At 41.9% G+C, this 17,960-nt stretch overlaps 1 protein-coding gene across 2 annotated transcripts in view; it reads right to left on the reverse strand.

The window, feature by feature from the left end:
• Positions 1-845: 845 nt before the first annotated feature.
• GPM6A (glycoprotein M6A) overlaps positions 846-17,960 on the reverse strand; it is a 278,183-nt gene continuing 261,068 nt past the window's right edge. For both annotated transcript variants that reach the window (XM_084856487.1, XM_084856486.1), the window contains 4 exons: positions 14,347-14,500; positions 13,156-13,232; positions 11,487-11,552; positions 846-3,028 (listed from right to left, as the gene is read on the reverse strand). In XM_084856487.1, the coding sequence (XP_084712613.1) occupies positions 2,876-3,028; positions 11,487-11,552; positions 13,156-13,232; positions 14,347-14,500 (450 nt within the window). In that variant the 3' untranslated portion in view covers positions 846-2,875. The remainder of the gene's footprint in view (positions 3,029-11,486; positions 11,553-13,155; positions 13,233-14,346; positions 14,501-17,960) is intronic.

A 17,960-nucleotide genomic window follows, 5' to 3' on the forward strand; every position in this document is an offset into this window, starting at 1 on the left:
AGCCAGTGCAGTTCTCTCCATGCCGGCTATGAGGGGAAGAGGGAGGGGAGTTCAGTTTCCTGGCTCCAAGCTCGGAGCCCTGCCTTCAAGCACAGAGCCAGGAATCTGAAAAATATATTTCCCCAGATGCTGTCTAGGGGACATAGAACTGCTCCCTAAGACTTTGGCCAAAACGTGGCCCCACAAAATGCCACAATGGGAAATAACTGCCAAAGCTTTGGTTTCAATTTATAAAGAGCCTGTATGAATTTTTAGAATGTCTTGCTGAAGCAAACCTGAAGAATTCCGATGTGAAGGAAGGCTGAAACTACAGACAGTTAGAATTTCAGTCACAAAAGAGAGCACTGAGAAAATAGAAGTTAGCTCCTGGCCACAATTCCTACCATAAGAAATACTTCAAAGCAAAGAAGGAATCCTTCATAAGAGGTTCTACACAATGCCTTAGCAATGCCACAGGTCCATACTATGACTGCCCAGAAGAAGCAGGAAATGCTGGGACAACACAATCCCTTCTCGTAAGTACTACCCTGGATTCTACTACCATTCTGTCCTCTCCATAGTTCTGAGAGATTTCCCCTGGGGATGGGCTTGCCCCTAACATTGTCTCTGGCTTGTACAGGGAGCAGTGTATATCTACTGGAGGTCCATCACATCTTTAAAATAAAGCTGAAAGACTTAATAATATCCCTGGGAGAATCATCAGCCTAGAGAATGCTTATTCTAAAAAGTAAAAGAGTAACTTATCCCAACACTTCTGAAGCTAAGAAACAGTTCCCTCTGAAATTTTCAAGAAAGAACACCTTATATAAGGGGGGGGGGGAAATGAGGCACAGACAACTAATAAGTACACAAAGTACACAAGTGTATTTATTACATTTTTGCAAGCACTTGGTTCTACATTTCAAAAACGCCACCATCAAGCTGTTGGCACATTTATGTACAAAACAGATTAATTGTAATGCCTGCTACAAAGCATTCTTTGTGAAAATACAAACTCTAATACCAGAAAAAAGCCAAAAGCATCAACATCATTACATGAGTTTAAAAGACACTGTTTTAAAAATCATCACAAACTGCTTTAAGACACAAAACTGAAACACTACAATATAGAATTGAAAGAGGTTCATAATACTTTTTGCAGATCTGTAAATACTGGTACTGCACATATCAGAAAATGTTGACCCCGTAAGACAGTAAAGTGTAAAAAATAAAGTTTAAAAAATAATAAAAATAAAAAAACTAAATAAACTAAGACTACTTGATGCATAAACATGCCACAAGTAACTATAGTATTACCCTCTACTTACTACAAGAATTGGTAAAAATTACTGATGATGCATGACTAGTAATAGTACAAAGAAGAGTTTTACTCAAGAACTTTTATTAGAAATGCACTTACACTGAGAGAGAATTCACAATGGCCCAATAAGTGCACAAAACTAGCTAGGATTTTGTTTTAACACTGACAAAAATGTCTTGTCAGGATACATTGCTTTAAATGACACTTTACAGCATTCTTGTAGCATTAGAAATAGGCAAAAAATAAAAATAAAAAACACCAATTTTGGTCCAATAATACTTATTTTTTTTCCTTTTTTGTATGTTTTTTTCTTTTGTTTTTTAATACAGGTACTTCTTTCAGATTAACATGACTGACTTTTCTCTTAATATTTTCTTACTCAAAATAAAGGTTCAAATATATTACTAACACTTCCAAACAATAGCTCCAGTAGCAGCCATTAACCTCACTTTAACATAATACAGGTAAAACCAGTATGTGTGTAGGAAAGCTACAAGCCAAGCTATTACATTTATGGAAGCCTCCTTTACTATATCACATACAGTATATGAATAGTTCAGACAGGTGCAATCCACTTAAATTTTTAAAGCAGGTAAAAATATTTCTGACTCCTAAAGGTTGCTGGATTATAGATATATCACTTTCATAAATGCAGTTAAGCAGCAATTGCTCACATCAGCACATGAATAGCTCCAATTCAGCATAACCATTGTGGAATTACAGAGATCATTCTGCAGAAACTTACGCATAGCTCTATGTAACATTTGTCTATATACTGCAACTCTTGAAAGGTGACCGTGGCATCATACGCTTTGAAAAAGACAAATGGCCATGCATTAATTACAAGCACCACGGTCGGCATGCTCACACTATAAACAGGAATAGCCACCAATGAAACTTGAAAAGAGAGAATACTCCATTAAGTACATCAAGAATCATACAATGTTAACAAAGATAAGAAGCACTTCTTTTTGTTTTTTACCTACTCTTACAAATTTAGAAATTGCACCTTTAATTGTTTTAAAATGTTCTCAGGACCCTCCATCAAGATGCTCACTGGTCCACCTGGCAAGATTTCCAAATCTGAAGGAATGTCAGCAGTGTGCTTCCTCGAGAAATTGTACACGGTGTACAAGTGGTCCCTTTGAAGTATACCTGTAGTTAAAGTACTTACCAAAATCCAAACTAAAAAGTATAAAAAGCTTTTTTCCCTTTTCAAAAACATAAGAAACAATGCAAAAAGGTATTATGCATAACACATACAAAGTGATCTTTAAAAAAAAAAATCAAACATCTCCGTATTTGACAATAGTTAGTATCCTTGATCTAACAGAAAATAAATCACTTTCGGATTCAGGAAAGGCTGTTTCAGGAGCTTTGTAGTAGAGACTGGTCACACAAGCTATTAACTAATTAGGAAACCAAGTGCTGGACAACCAAGAATTGTAGAGGGGCAACTGACAAGTCACCCTAACTATCTTTTGTGAGAAGCACTTTTGATTTTAAATGGAGAGATGGATGGCCTTTAGTTAAACAACAACGCATTCAATGGTAGAAAGTAAGACAAGGTTTTTCTTATGTGTATGCATTGAGTCGCTCTTTAGAGCGGGTAGAATGAATGTCGTGAAGCTCCTGCTCTTCCTTTGACTTAATATCCTCATACTTCTGCATTCTGCAAGCATCTTTCACGTAAGCCCAGTTGGCAGACAGAACCATAAGGTAATGAACCTGAGAGAGAGAGAGAGAGAGAGAGAGAGAGAGAGAGAGAGAGAGATGCTATGGAGTTTAATCACATTTATCATACTTATTTCTGTGAGTTTACATGTGAGTTTACATCACATTTTATCATACCAACCTGGATTCTCTTGGAATCTGTGTTGTGTCCAGACCCTTTCCTAACAAAGGGAGGAATTGGCTAAACCAATGGTATTTGTTAGGTAGCTCAAAGCCCATGATAAACTGGAATAATCTCCCTTGTTTTGTGCTTGCTTTCGCAAGTGTCTGTTTTATGTTATTTTTAAATCCCTTGCAAACACATTCATGCTGTTTCAGAGCTGTTCATCTCTGCACCATTGCCCTCCTCCTCCTTTGCCTCAACTGTGCTCAGCCTCATTCGCCCACACTGTTATTTAATCCTGTTGTCTATAGAGACCCAAATCATTTTGCTGATGATGCCATGATGCTACAGCAGATTTAGGATGGATGGATCTCCGTTTTTTTGGTTCTACGTGTAGTCACAGTCATGGCCTTCTTGTTTCCCATTCATCCACATTCCTTCTCCTTCCTCCCACCTGCAAGTCCACCTTCCTTTTCCCTCCTGCTTGGTAACAGCTGAAGCAGGGCTAAGACATTTAAAATTACGCTTGTGTGCTGAAATACATTGATCCAGTGTACACCTGGTTTTATGAAGCAAGGTAGTTCTCCACAAGCCCCATGTATGGTCAAAACACCTTTACCTTACCATGCAGAACTATTTTTTACCCTCATTAGATCTGTTCTTTACTGAAAATGGCCATTTATAAAGATTATGGGAGCCTACTTTGCAGAAGAAAGATCACCTCTTTTCTTTCAAATCAGTGGTTTGATGTTTTTCATCTCTCTCTTCCATCTGTTATCAATTCACTGGACAACACCATCACTAAAGGACCCATGTGCAATTGAATCTTACACTTTTATGAACAGATTGTCCTGAAGCTTGGTCTGTCATGCCAAGCCTTACTGGATGTGAGAGGGGGAAACATCTACAGCCTGCCTTGGGCTGAAGCAGTGTTAAGTTCTGAGTACAGACATATATACAGTCAGGGCCAGAAATATTGGAACAAGGATAACTGTTTTGGCAGTTGGCCTCTGCACACCACCACATTGAAGTTGAAAGGAAACACACCCAATAGGAGCAAAGTCAGGACTTTCAGCTTTAATGCAAGGGGTTTGACAAAACATCATTTCAAACTTAAGGATCATCTTTAATACCTGGATGAAAATCTTTTGCAGTCAATGACTGCCTGAAGTCTGGAACCCATGGACATGACCAAATGCTGAATTTCCTCCCTCAAGATGCTTTGCCAGGCCTTTACTGCAGCTTCCTTCAGCTTCTGCTTGTTTGTGGGTCTTTCAGCCTTCAGTCTTGTCTTCAGTAAGTGAAAAGCATGCTCTATTGGGTTGAGATCAGGTGACTGACTTGGCCATTGAAGAACATCCCACTTCTTTGCCTTGAGAAACCTTTGGGTAGCTTTTGCTGTATGTTTTGGGTCATTATCCGTCTGCAATATGAAGCGGCATCCTATCAGTTTGGCAGCATTTGGCTGAATCTAAGCAGAAAGTATAGCCCTATAACTTCAGAATTCATCCTGCTGCTTTTATCAGCAGTCAGGTCATCAATAAACACCAGTGACCCAGTTCCATTGGCAGCCATACATGCTCATGCCATAACACTGCTTCTTCCATGTTTGACAGATGATGTGGTATGCTTTGGATCATGAGCTGTTCCTTTCTTTCTCCATACTTTTCTCTTCCCATCATTCTGGTACAAGGTAATCTTGGTTTCATCAGTCCGAAGAATCTTATTCCAAAACTGGGCAGGCTTTTTTGACAAAGGCTGTTTGCTGGTAAAGGCTAATCTGGCCTGTCTGTTCTTGAGCATTACCAGTGGTTTGCACCTTGTTGTGAAGCCTCTGTATTTACATCCATAAAGCTGTCTCTTGACTGTAGATGTTGACAATGACATGCCTACCTCCTCAAGAGCATTCTTGACCTGGCTAGATGTTGCGAAAGAGTTCCTCTTCACCATGAGCAGCATTCTGCGGTCATCCACTTTAGTTGTCTTCTGTGGTCCTCCAGGCCTTTTGCTGTTGCTGAGCTTGCCAGTTAATTCCTTCTTTTTCAGGATGTTCCAAACTGTTGTGTTGGCCACTCCCACTGTTTTTGCTATCTCTCTGATGGGTTTATGTTGTTTCCTCAGCCTAATGATGGCCTCCTTCATTCGCATGGACACCTCTTTGGACCTCACGTTTGGAGTTCCAGTGAACAGCTACCAAATGCAAATGTAACTCAGAACCACCTCCAGGCCTTTTATCTGCTTGATTGGTCATGGGGTACCCAGGAAACAGGCCACACAGCTGCTTGTCAGCCATTCGTTCCATTACTTATGAGCCACCAACGATGGGGTGTGTATGCCACTGGCTGTACTTCCTGAATAGTTAGTGCCCCACTTTTGTCAAACCCCTTGAATTACAGCTAAAAGTCCTGACTTTGCTCCCATCTGGGTGTGTTTCCTTTCAACTTCAATGTGGTGTACAGAGGCCAACTGCCAACACAGTTATCCTTCTTCCAATATTTCTGGCCCTGACTGTACAAGGTAAAGACATTTGTTCTATATGAGAAACTTATTCTGTCACCCCAGCCTGTACAACTTGAATCTGAGTCACTGGAATTATTCCTTCTACTTGCATGACTTCAAGTGTAAAATGTGCACATGGTGTTTGTAAACAAAAACCTACATGTAGGGGTATAGGGCACAAATTAGAGAAGAAGTAATTATTGTGAGTTTCTATTTTCATGTTGGAATTTGCATGCTTTATAAGAACCTTTCCTCAAACAGCTTAACAAACTGCATGAAAACCAAAGTGTTCCTTCGTTTGTTGCCCAAGTCCTGAGCACTAATCCCAACTCAGACAGAAATAAGCAATACTGCTCAAGCTGTGGGAGCAAGAGAATGGTGCAATCCCTTGGCTTATCAAGTTAAATTCAGGGACGCTCTACTACCTGCCTGAGCCACTAGTTTAGGCAGACAGCCTATATAAACTCTCCCCAGCTCATATGACCGGTATATGCCCCAACTGTGGGCTGCTAAGGTTTGGAGGTGCCGTGATAATGATACGCCAGATCCAGGTTTGCTTACAAGGAGCCTTTATTGAGTACTTACAGCACGTAGGCGTACCCAAAGGTTGGATCAGACAGCTTCTCTGAACCCAGAGTCATGGGGTAAAGTGGGTTTTATACCATCCATGTCAGTAGTGAGGCAGCATGACAGCAGCAAGTGTTAATTACCATTCATTTGCAACTTTCCCAGCATAGGCTAACAGTGCTTGTTCAGAGGGAAAACAATCAGAACTTTCCCAGCACAGCCACCTGTAAACAGAGCCTAAACTTCTCAGGAACATCCTAGGCCCTGCTAAGATAAATGGTAGCTCGTTAGCATGGAATGTGCTGAGGTGGCAATATCGACCTTTGACTCATCTCACAAGCTCAGAGGCCCACTAGCAAGGAAATTGCACTTATAATGAACCTAAAGGGAGCACTATGGATCTCTAGGCCCCTCTAAAACTACAGGTGACTCGGTTCCATGCCTGGGGCCATTACAACTGGTAACAGCCAATCAGCCAGGGATCGCACAGCTATCTATCACTGCCTCCAGTCATATGGAATAGAGAAAAGTTTAGACAGTGTATATCAAAGGACTCTGCTGCTTATGTCAGGTAGGTGGGGAAACTTCCCTGAATTTGGTCAGAAGAATTTGGTCAGATTAGCTCAGGGATTGCACAGCTGCCTTGCTCTGAAGGCTTCAGAATGTCCCTGAGTAGTGGCCTGTGGGCTAGCGTGGAGACTGTACAGCCCCTGGAGCCACAAACATTAGCCTTCTGGGGATTTTTGCACAGTTGCTTCTAGAACCCAAGACTTGAACAAGAAATAGATGAAATTTCAAGGGGGTACTCAAAGGCACACTGAACAACAGAGTTGCTCTTTGAAAATAATGAAAGCTAAACCAAAATGACTGACATTGTTTTGGCTCAGCAATAACAGAAAGCACACCCAAGTTACAAATACTGTAGAGCTCTTTGTCATGGATTCTCAGGGGTCTACTTTGGTGAAGTCTCTCTTTGCCCTGTCTGCTATCCACTGCCTTACTGCACAGGACTCTGAGGTGCAACTAGCCTCATACAAATACTATAGGACAAAGTAATTATTTTTAATGCAGTCTTTGGAAGATATTCTTAATTGGCAAGTCTTTATGCTCACAGTCAACTGAACGTTTTGAGTACATCTCTGTGCCAAACTACCTCCTAAGACTTAATGAGGGAGAATATACCTTGATACCTTATATTTTGAGTTTTATGACTATGGAAGTTATGGCCATATAGCTTTATTGACCAGACTTGCTTTTGGAAGAGCAAATGAATTAAATGCATAATGTAATGAACAGAAACATTTACACAGCACTTTCAAAGCCTGAGTCACTTTAAAGTATTAACTGATCTTTGTTCTGGTCTGCAGAGGAGGCCAAACCAAATGCAGAGACTGACCAAGTAAGATTAATGTGTGTGTTCCAAAGCTCCAAGTTCAGTCCAACCAACCACGTCACTGAGTATTTGCTGTCTAAACAATGCCTGACACACATTTAACAACTATGGAACAGGAAAAAGAACCACTTTTGACATAAGATTGTAAAGCCAATTGTATTACCATGGAAACTAAAAAAGAGAACAAGTTCAGACTTGTATAAAACATACAAGAGCTTTATTACTATCTTTCTGTAAGTGAAAGGTAGTTCTGGAGCACTTGCTACAGGGGCTTAACACAGCACCTTGTGGCTTCATCAGAGTAATGTCTCAGAGGCAGCAGGATCTCGAAGTCAGAAGAGGGTGTTTCAGAGATTCCTGTTCCCCAGACTGGCCCGGAAGGTCCAGAGCTTTTCAGGCAGGGACAGAGGAAGAGATGAGGTGACATCATGTGTGGACACATGCCATGCCAGCATCCTGAAAGAGGGCAGAGCTGCACCTTATTTAAGGTGGCTCCGCCCCCTTCTTCAGCCTCTTTGCTGGAGGCAGCCACCCCTCCCACCTATCCTCTACACCATAGAGTTTTGGTGTAGGATCCTGTAGGATTAGCTGATTGTCCCCTTGTGGGGAGGCTGAGTAGGAATTTTGATCATCAACAAATTGGCTTAGTTGAAGTGGTTTCGCCTACTCCACATGCTGTAACAGAGTCTTGGAAGGGTTTGCTGATGGTTTGCTTAGGTAAGTTAATTCAGTCACATTTGGCAGGTTGTGCAGGTTGGGTAGGAAGGGACACCTTTAGGTGAGCACCTTGAGACACCTTTATGGTGACTTTCCATTCCCAAGACCTGCCTTACAGGGCTGTGGGACCTGTAGGCAGGGTACAGATGGCCTTTGTGGCTAACTGTAGCATGCATTTGAAGTTGTGGGGCACCAGGAGGGGCTCAGTCAGGAAGGCTACCCTCCATACCCCAATGGGTGTGGCTTAAGAGCAAGGGGTGGGAAATTATGCCCCATTCCTTGCTCAGGGCTCACCCGATTAAACATCAGGCTACTTGCCAGTAGCAATTAGCTTAGCTGTCCCCACACATCTTATGCCCATCTGCAGATCCTGAATTTAAATAAACATGGCACTTTAGTTCAATCCATTTTCTGTGTCTTGTCTCTTATTTATCTGTCTCCACCTGCAATAAACGGTGTACGGATATACACTCAGTGGAGTTGGCAGATGGAAATTTGGGGATTAAGCTTTAGTAAATGATATGCCTCTCATATATAGCATAGTGGCTAGAGCACTACCAACTTGGTACTCATCAGATGTGTTGAACAACTATGCTCCATGGCCATGCTAGCTGGGAATTATGGAAGTTGTAATCCAATGTATCTGGAGGGCACCAGCTTGGGGAAGGCTGGGTTAGAGTAAGGGACAAGGATCGAGGGAGACCAGAGTTCAAATTTCCATTCAGCCACAAACCCACTGGGTTACTGTAACAGAACACAACACACATACCGTCTATCCAAAAGAACCTCTTCAGCCATAATCCCCAAAGCACACTATCATATAGACATGTTTTTCTTGAATCTACAAACTAGGAAAATCCAGCCATCTCCCCCTATTTCTCACCTTCAAGAAGTCATTGTCAGCATTGATAGCCCTTTTCTCAACATCCCCCAACTCAACAGTTTCTCAGCAGTTCAGTGTGTTTTCCTAGGCTTCCTCCCACACCGCCCCGGCCTTTGTTTTGGTTCCCACTGTGGCGCCTCACTCAATCTGCAGTGAGTTAGACCAGTTTGTGGATTTTCCAGGAATTTTGCACATTTTGGGGGTGGAGATTCTGCAATTTGCATAAATTTCTGAGCAATTTACACAAATTCTGGTGAGATTTGCACAAAATATGGCTGAATTTGTGCTAATCATAGCCAAATTTGTACAATTCGTGCAAATTCATCCATAATGTGTGCAAATTTAGCTGTAATTTGTGCAAATTGCTCAAACATTTGTGTGAATTGCAGAACCTTCAAAAAATGCACAAAAAATTCCCAGATTTCCAGGAACAGCCCACAACTTGGCTCGCAGATGCAAAGCGAGTCATACATGCCGCAGAACTCCATCGAGCCAAAAAGGATTTCCCAGCAACAGACACCCCTAACCTACTGTGACTCACCCCACTGACTGTTGTTTTTCTGTTGTCAATCCTCCCCCCCATTCACAGACTCACCCCATTAAAAAAGGGGGGCCTTTGACTCTACTTTGTCTTTTGTTCTCATTCTTTCTCCAAGCAGTTTACATAAAAGCACATACATTACAGTATAAAAACCACTATTAAAAAAGTATAAAACAATAAATACCTTTAAAACTTTGCAACACAAGCAGTAAAACAGAACAGTGTAATGATCACTCACAGGACAGGGAAAGCCTGAGTGAACAAATGCATTTTCAAGAGGCATTTGAAGCTTGCCACAGTTACTACCTCTCGAACCAAATGTGGGAGAATGTTTTGGAGGGCGGGTGCCCCTACCAAGAAGGCCCGCTTATGTGTCGCTACATGACAACATACTGTTAGTCATGGAAAGACCAATAAAGCCCGCTCAGAAGATCTCAGGGCTCAATTTGGTGTATATAGGGGAAGGTGGTCAGCTATGTTATGTCTAAAAGTGCTAGCCAAAAAACTGCTGGCATGTGGCACCAAAACCAACATGGGCATCTTGTTTCCTGGACATTTTTCCCAGTTTGTGCAGTAGTTTCAGTGTGGGTACAAATGTTTAGGCTAGGAAGGTCAGCTGAAATTACTGCTGAAAGTTATTTGTTACCTATGTTGACAAAAGCCAGGAATCTTCTGGTTTCTAAACCTTCTTCAAACATTGGACATATATTTCCAAACTGTGCTTGATAACTTCGATTAACTTTTAAAAAATGACAGCAAAGAGTGTTGTTGCATCTTAAAGACTAACAAATTTATTCTAACATAAGCTTTCATGATCATTGTCCATCAGATGATGATGAAGACAGTATCTACAAAAGCTTATGCCAGAAAAAAAAATTCTTAAGTCTTTAAGATGCCACAATAGATTAAAATGGAATGTTAGTCTATTGTGGCATCTTAAAGACTAAGTTTTTTTTTTCCTTAAAAACTAAGAATTCCAGTCTCTCTGGAATTTTTTAAGTTACATTTTCGCAGTGTCAAATCATTATCAGAATCCAAAATGCAATTTGTTTATAATATATTTTACATTGTATATAAGCATAGATTTTGTGTATATGACTGTCAGTTACTCTTCTTCTTCTTCTTCCCCCTCCTCCTCCTCCTCCTCTATATATGCTTTTCTTTTACTCTTGTATTTTGTTTGTTAAAAAAACTGAATTATGAACAGGATCATATGTGTGCTGAAGAAGATGTACCACAACCAGATGACCTGTGACTTATAAAAGCTGCAGTAATATAGTGGATGGAAAGACCATCATACTAGGACTAAGGAAACTTGGATTCAAATCCCAACGCAACTATTAAGCATATTAGGTGAGCTTGGGCCAGTCACACTCCATTGTAACCTACCTCGCAGGATAGTTGTGAGGATAAAATGAGGGGACATGTATGCCATCCTGAACTTCTTGGGGAAAGGGTGGTGCATATCTATAAAACTACCTCTATCTCTGGGGTTAGTCATGACTAACCTAAGTGTCCTTCATTTCAATGGGTTTAGTCTATGTAGGACTAACACTGGATAGTACCCATGCTCTTCTACCCTCCTTAAACACTCAGATATTTATAAAGCTCTTGCATTTTAATATATATTTATAATATATATTACATTGAATATTATGTAATTTGAGGTACAAACACATAGGTTACTGCAATATCAATTATGACTTTTACCATGAGGGCAATCTTTACCATAAGATAAAGTAATCTTACCATAGCAATGACTGCTGCTCCAGCCCCAGCAAGTGCCACAATAAACAAATGGAACGTCATGTTCAGCTGCAAAAAGAACAAAAAAAGCAAGTTGCAAATTGAGGACACTGATAAAACACACATTCTGCGAGTACCACAGTGCGTGGCTCAAATTGTACCATAATCTTCATCTTGATGTTGCTGTTCTGAAGAAATCAATTGATTTCTATGAATTCACTACCAGTGTGAGTGAGTATTTCCTATTTTCTTTGCATTGCACCTGAAGATTTGTAAGAATTCTGTTGTAATATAGAATTCTGCTGTCTGCCAATTTGGTTGGGGCATTTTTGGGAGATTGAACCATCCCAAATGAATGTAACAGCAAATCATGCTTTGGCATTAAGTGAACAAGCCTCCTCTCATATATTTTCCCCTCCTTCTCTCCCATGCGCCAATTCTCTTTTTTATTTCCAGATCAGTTGCAAACCATATTTATCTGAACTGGGTAAACTACATGCAAACCTCAAACCAGAAGCGCAAACCACATTCAAAATATGATTTGCTCCCAACTTGGAAGTAAGGGAGGAAATGGGAGCACATGACTTAAGTGGAGAAAGAGGAGTGTGTGAGCACAAGGTTTATTCCCTTTGGGACAGTTATGTCTGAGCTGACCCTATGGCTAGGGATACTCAAGGCATGAGCTATTTCAGTGAAGGTTCAGTATTAATGGATGTTATTATTTTCCATGTTTAGACATGTATGATAAAATAGGTGCATGCCTGTATATGTAGGGGTAAATGTCTATATTAGAAAGAGGAAGAGAGAAGGAATGAGAAGGAGGAGGCCAAGATGGACAGATGAACACATGGCCCTGTATGGGCCCACCGGACAACTTAAACTTGGCAATGATGAGCTCTTCTCCATGCCATACCCCAATCCAAAGGAATGATGTGGAACATGTGGATAGGGAGACATTTTTCTCCCTCTATCATAATACTAGAACCTGGGGTGATCCTATGAAGCTGATTGGTGGGAGGTTCAGGACAGATAAAATGAAATACTTCACAAGGTGAATAGCTAAATGATGGAATTCACTACCGCAAGATGTAGTGATAGCCACCAATTTGGATGCCTTTAAAAGGGGATTAGACAAATTCCTGGAGGAGAAGGCTATCAATGGCTACTAATCCTGATGTCTATGTGCTTCCTCCAGTATTAGAGGCAGTAAGCCTATGTACACCAGTTGCTGGGGGACATGGGCAGCAGGATGCTGTTGCACTTGTGTCCTGCTTGTCAGTTCCTGGTCAACAGCTGGTTGGACACTGTGTGAACAGAATGCTGGACTAGATGAACTCTTGGTCTGATCCAGCATGGCTCTTCTTATGTTGTTAACTATGTACCCTTGGCTTTATTCTCCATTGTTATTTTTTTTAAATCCTATATTTGGGGATTAAGAAAAGAAGTCAATCTATGGTGGCAAATTGAGAAATGCCAATTTGGTTGGGCCAAATGTGGACCATTTATATCTCTTAATCATGTCAGCATGGTCCTCATGCATTTCAATGGGACTCATGGCAAGAGAGCTTTCAGGATTAACTGGTGAAGTTGTTCCCTTCAAGTATAAAGGGAGTAGAAGTGTGTGCTAGCTCCTTCTTTTCACAGTAAGAAAACCTTTCACACTTTTACTCACATCAGTAGATTCACACATCCTGAAGAAATTTTCAGACATTGTGCAAATCTTCTTTTCTTCTCCAATTGTTACAATTCCTGGAACAGATTAAACACTTGGTGAGCTTTTGACACATATTTAATACACTCATTTAAGTGAGTTAGATGGCTAGGAAATGTAAACAGATTTTTATAGAATAAGAGACATGGGCTCTGATACGTATTTCTTAAAGAAACAATGATCAGCCACTTGGTAACATGACATTTGAGAATAATTCAGAGAGCTAACGTGTTTCGGGCAACTGAATGCACTTGGCCCTGAAAAAAGTAAGTACAAATTTTCTGTGCCAAGATCACACAAGGTGGATGTTGGCAAGTCATTTCTTTCTTTATTTACAGTATTTATAGACTGCCATACAACAACATTCTCAGAGCAGCTCACAACAAGAAAGAGACCAATTTAAAATTCAGTAACAATAAAAACAATAAAAGTATAAATGCAATATAAAAACGCAATTTGCAGAGGGGAAAAGTGACACCAAAGTAGGCATGAAGCAAGCCTCTCTAATGAGGGCACTCCACAACTGGGTGCCACCATTGAAAAGGCCCTCTCCCATAGCCAACTGCTACTTGGAAGGGACACTTGGAGAAGGTTCTCCGAAGATCATAAACCACAGTTTGATCCTGGCATGTTTGAAGAAACCATAGTTTAGACATGGTAGGCAATCTGGTACTGTACAGCTGTTTTGGACTACAACTCCCACCAGCACCCAACAGCATGTCCAATAGTCAGGAGTTATGGAACTTGTAGTCCAGAACATTTGGAGGGCACAAAGTTACCTACCTCTGCTTTAAATTAACCAAAGTTATTCCTGCTTCATATGCAACGAGAGACTGTGGCTTAAAACTGGAAGCAAAACTTCCAGTTTCCTTCTCACACAGTATGAGGAAAAGGGAGGGTGAGGACTATGATTTAGGGTTGCATCTGAAAAGAGACTATGTGTCCAGTTCACAGGCTATCACCCTCATATCTATCCCCAAATACTGTATTTTGACTTGGCAAGCAAGACTGAGTGAAACTCACCCATATGCATATTTGCATTATTGACATTTTTGGACTAGATATTTGAAGCTCCCCAAGATTTAAAACAGTATTGTATGGACTTCAATTACTATTTTATTGACAGAATTCACCAACAAATTATTCACTTACCAAACTGACGGAGGTCCAAGCAAAAGTTTGCCCCTTCCACTAGGGTGGTGTTTTTGCAAATAGTCCACAGGTTGAAGTACATGTAAACAGGCAGAGAGGTGAAAGCTGTAACCCCCAACCAGGCCAGCATAAAGATATAAGTCAGCATGATAAACTGTAACAAATATGAAAAGAGTGAGACAGAAACCCTGAAGATTTTAAAACTATTTTCCCCTCCCCAAGAAAACCCCCACCAATCATAAATCGGGGGGGGGGGACAATCATTGGTTGTTTGTTTTAATCCCACTGATCTTTTTTTTGGGGGGGGTAAGTGAATGCCTTCCCATGTTTAATTTCTCAGAGGGTATTAAGAAAGCTTCACAATGGCTCATAATAAAAGGATCTACCCCAATCACCTTTATGTAGAGATCAGGATGGACTCAAGCAAATAATATTTTGTGATTTAAAAAAAGCACAAAAAGCACAAGACTTGAAACCAAATATATCTATGATATACTCATGTAACTTAGGGCACAGTCCTATAAGTTATTCCATGCCACACTGGGGGATCACCAGATATGCTTGTGCCGTGACAGATATGCAGGCAGAACATGCTACTGCAGAGCTGTCCTGGCAGTGAAGATACACTGATGGAATGGTTGAAATGGAGCAGAGTCATGGGTGTGTGGCACAAGGGAGAAGCACATTTACACTGCATCCTCTACCCCCTCAGTCCATGGCCATGCCTCTGTCAATGGCACAGCTCCAGACCTGGCACAAAGAATTTACCTCCCTTTGATTTCAAGGGTGGGAGGAGAAATGGCCATCCCCACATTGTTGACCACCCCACTTACATCCCCATGACAGTGCGTATGATGTGGTGGAACTCAGCACCCAATCACACCACCTCACCATCAGTATATAAACCCCACACAGGGGAGTATAACTCATATAATGGGTTATATCTCTCATTCTACATTGTTCACACTGAGAGCTCACAAGGGGGAACCTTGATGATAGGGAATAGGAGAAAGAGCACTTGCACACAAAAAGAGTACTTTACACAAAACAGCTTAGCTTCAAAAGACGCATGGGATCTTGAGCACATTGCTAACACTCTTCTGTCTTGAACTCTAAGAGGGACATCACCTTGGGACTTCAGAAACAAATACCAACACCCAACCTCACTCCATTCCAATGACTGGGGGTGCTGGACAGAACACCCAACACAGGTAAGCAAGGCAGAGGGAACACATGCTGTAATGTATACCTGTCACCCATGTCTCCCCCTCCACCTCTTTTGCTATATGTGAATACTGTGTCTTGTCTGGACTGTATTGCTCTAATACTCTTCCCCTCAACAGTGGGGAGCAGCATCTCACACACACACAGAGGAGGCCCTTACCTCATCTCTGTTGGTAAAGGGTAGGCACCACTCCAACCATTGCCACACACACAAGCACATTTGCCTTGCAGGACCACAGCCTGGATGCATGGAGAAGAACAGCCACTGCACCCACAGTGTTTCACTACAACCTTCAAAGAGGCAAGCCATACTCAGTCACTGCAGTCTCCCCCTTCCCGCTCTATGGGGGAAGGGTGGGGGAGGCCTTGAGCACTGGCTGAGCACCTAAATGATGGCACCACTAACTCTTGTCTCTCATTACTCACAAACACCATTTGTGCATTCAAGTCCAGGGATGAAGTGCTCCAGCTGCTGACTATTGCTCATTATTTTCTTTGTGTCTCCCTTTGCTCTCCACAGGCCACTCTCCCACAGTATAGGATCCAGCCCCCAACCTGTTCTGTGCTGGCCATGAGGAAGGCCCACCCCATGACCACCAGCAGCATCTGAGATGCTCCCAGATGCTCCTCCAGTGGGTTGTCAACCTGTTTGCTTCGGGCAAGTTTCTGTATCTTTGCAGTTGTTGTTGTTGTTGTTCAGTCGTTCAGTCGTGTCCGACTCTTCGTGACCCCATGGACCATAGCACGCCAGGCCTTCCTGTCCTGCGCTCTCTCCCGGAGCGTGCTCAAGTTCATATTCATTGCATCCGTGATGCTATCTAGCCATCTCATCCTCTGCCGTCCCCTTCTCCTTTTGCCTTCAGTCTTTCCCAGCATCAGGGTCTTTTCCAGGGAGTTTTCTCTTCGCATTAGGTGGCCAAAATATTGGAGCTTCAGCTTCATTATCTGTCCTTCCAATGAGCACTCAGGGTTGATTTCCTTTAGGATGGACTGATTTGACCTCCTTGCAGTCCAGGGGACTCGTAAGAGTCTTCTCCAGCACCACAGTTCGAAAGCATCGATTCTTCGGCGCTCAGCCTTCCTTATAGTCCAGCTCTCACAGCCATACATTACTACTGGGAAAACCATAGCTTTGATTAGACGGACCTTTGTCGGCAAGGTGATGTCTCTGCTTCTTACTATGCTGTCTAGGTTTGCCATAGCTTTCCTCCCAAGGAGCAAGCGTCTTTTAATTTCATGGCTACAGTCACCGTCTGCGGTGATCTTGGAGCCCAAGAAAGTAAAATCTGTCACTGCTTCCATTTCTTCCCCTTCTATATGCCAGGAAGTGATGGGGCCAGATGACATGATCTTAGTTTTTTTAATGTTGAGTTTCAAACCAGCTTTTGCACTCTCCTCTTTCACCCTCAACAAGAGGCTCTTGAGATCCTCTTCGCTTTCTGCCATTAGGGTGGTATCGTCTGCATATCGGAGGTTGTTGATAATTCTCCCGGCAATCTTAATTCCGACCTCTGATTCATCCAACCCGGCATTTCTCATGATGTACTCTGCATATAAGTTAAATAAGCAGGGTGACAATATGCAGCCTTGTCGTACTCCTTTCCCAATTTTGAACCACTCGGTTGTTCCATGTCTGGTTCTTACTGTTGCTTCTTGACCCTCGTACAGGTTTCTCAGGAGACAGGTAAGGTGGTCTGGTACTCCCATCACTTTCAGAATTTGCCACAGTTTGTTGTGATCCACACAATCAAAGGCTTTAGCATAGTCAATGAAGCAGAAATAGACGTTTTTCTGGAATTCTCTTGCTTTCTCCATGATGCAGCGAATGTTGGCGATTTGATCTCTAGTTCCTCTGCCTCTTCGAAACCCAGCTTGTACTTCTGGTAGTTCTCGGTTCGCATACTGCTGAAGCCTAGCTTGTAGGATTTTGAGCATCACCTTGCTGGCATGTGAAATGAGCGCAATGGTGCGGTAGTTTGAACACTCTTTGGCGTTGCCCTTCTTTGGAATTGGAATGTAAACTGACCTTTTCCAGTCTTGTGGCCACTGTTGAGTGTTCCAGATTTGTTGGCATATTGAATGCAGCACTTTAACAGCATCATCTTTTAGGATTTTAAATAGCTCGGCTGGAATACTGTCATCTCCGCTAGCTTTGTTGTTACTAATGCTTCCTAAGGCCCACTTGAGTTCACTCTCTAGGATGTCCGGCTCAAGTTCAGTGACCGCACTATCATGGCTATCAGGGACATTCAGATCTTTCCTGTATAGTTCTTCTGTGTATTCTTGCCACCTCTTCTTCATCTCATCTGCTTCTGTTAGGTCCCTGCCTTCTTTGTCCTTTATCATGCCCGTCTTTGCACAAAACGTTCCCTTGAGATCTCCAATTTTCT

The sequence above is a fragment of the Heloderma suspectum genome, chromosome 5, assembly GCF_057233095.1.
Source record: "Heloderma suspectum isolate Gila_16-S chromosome 5, 16-S_ref, whole genome shotgun sequence".
NCBI lineage: Eukaryota > Metazoa > Chordata > Lepidosauria > Squamata > Helodermatidae > Heloderma > Heloderma suspectum.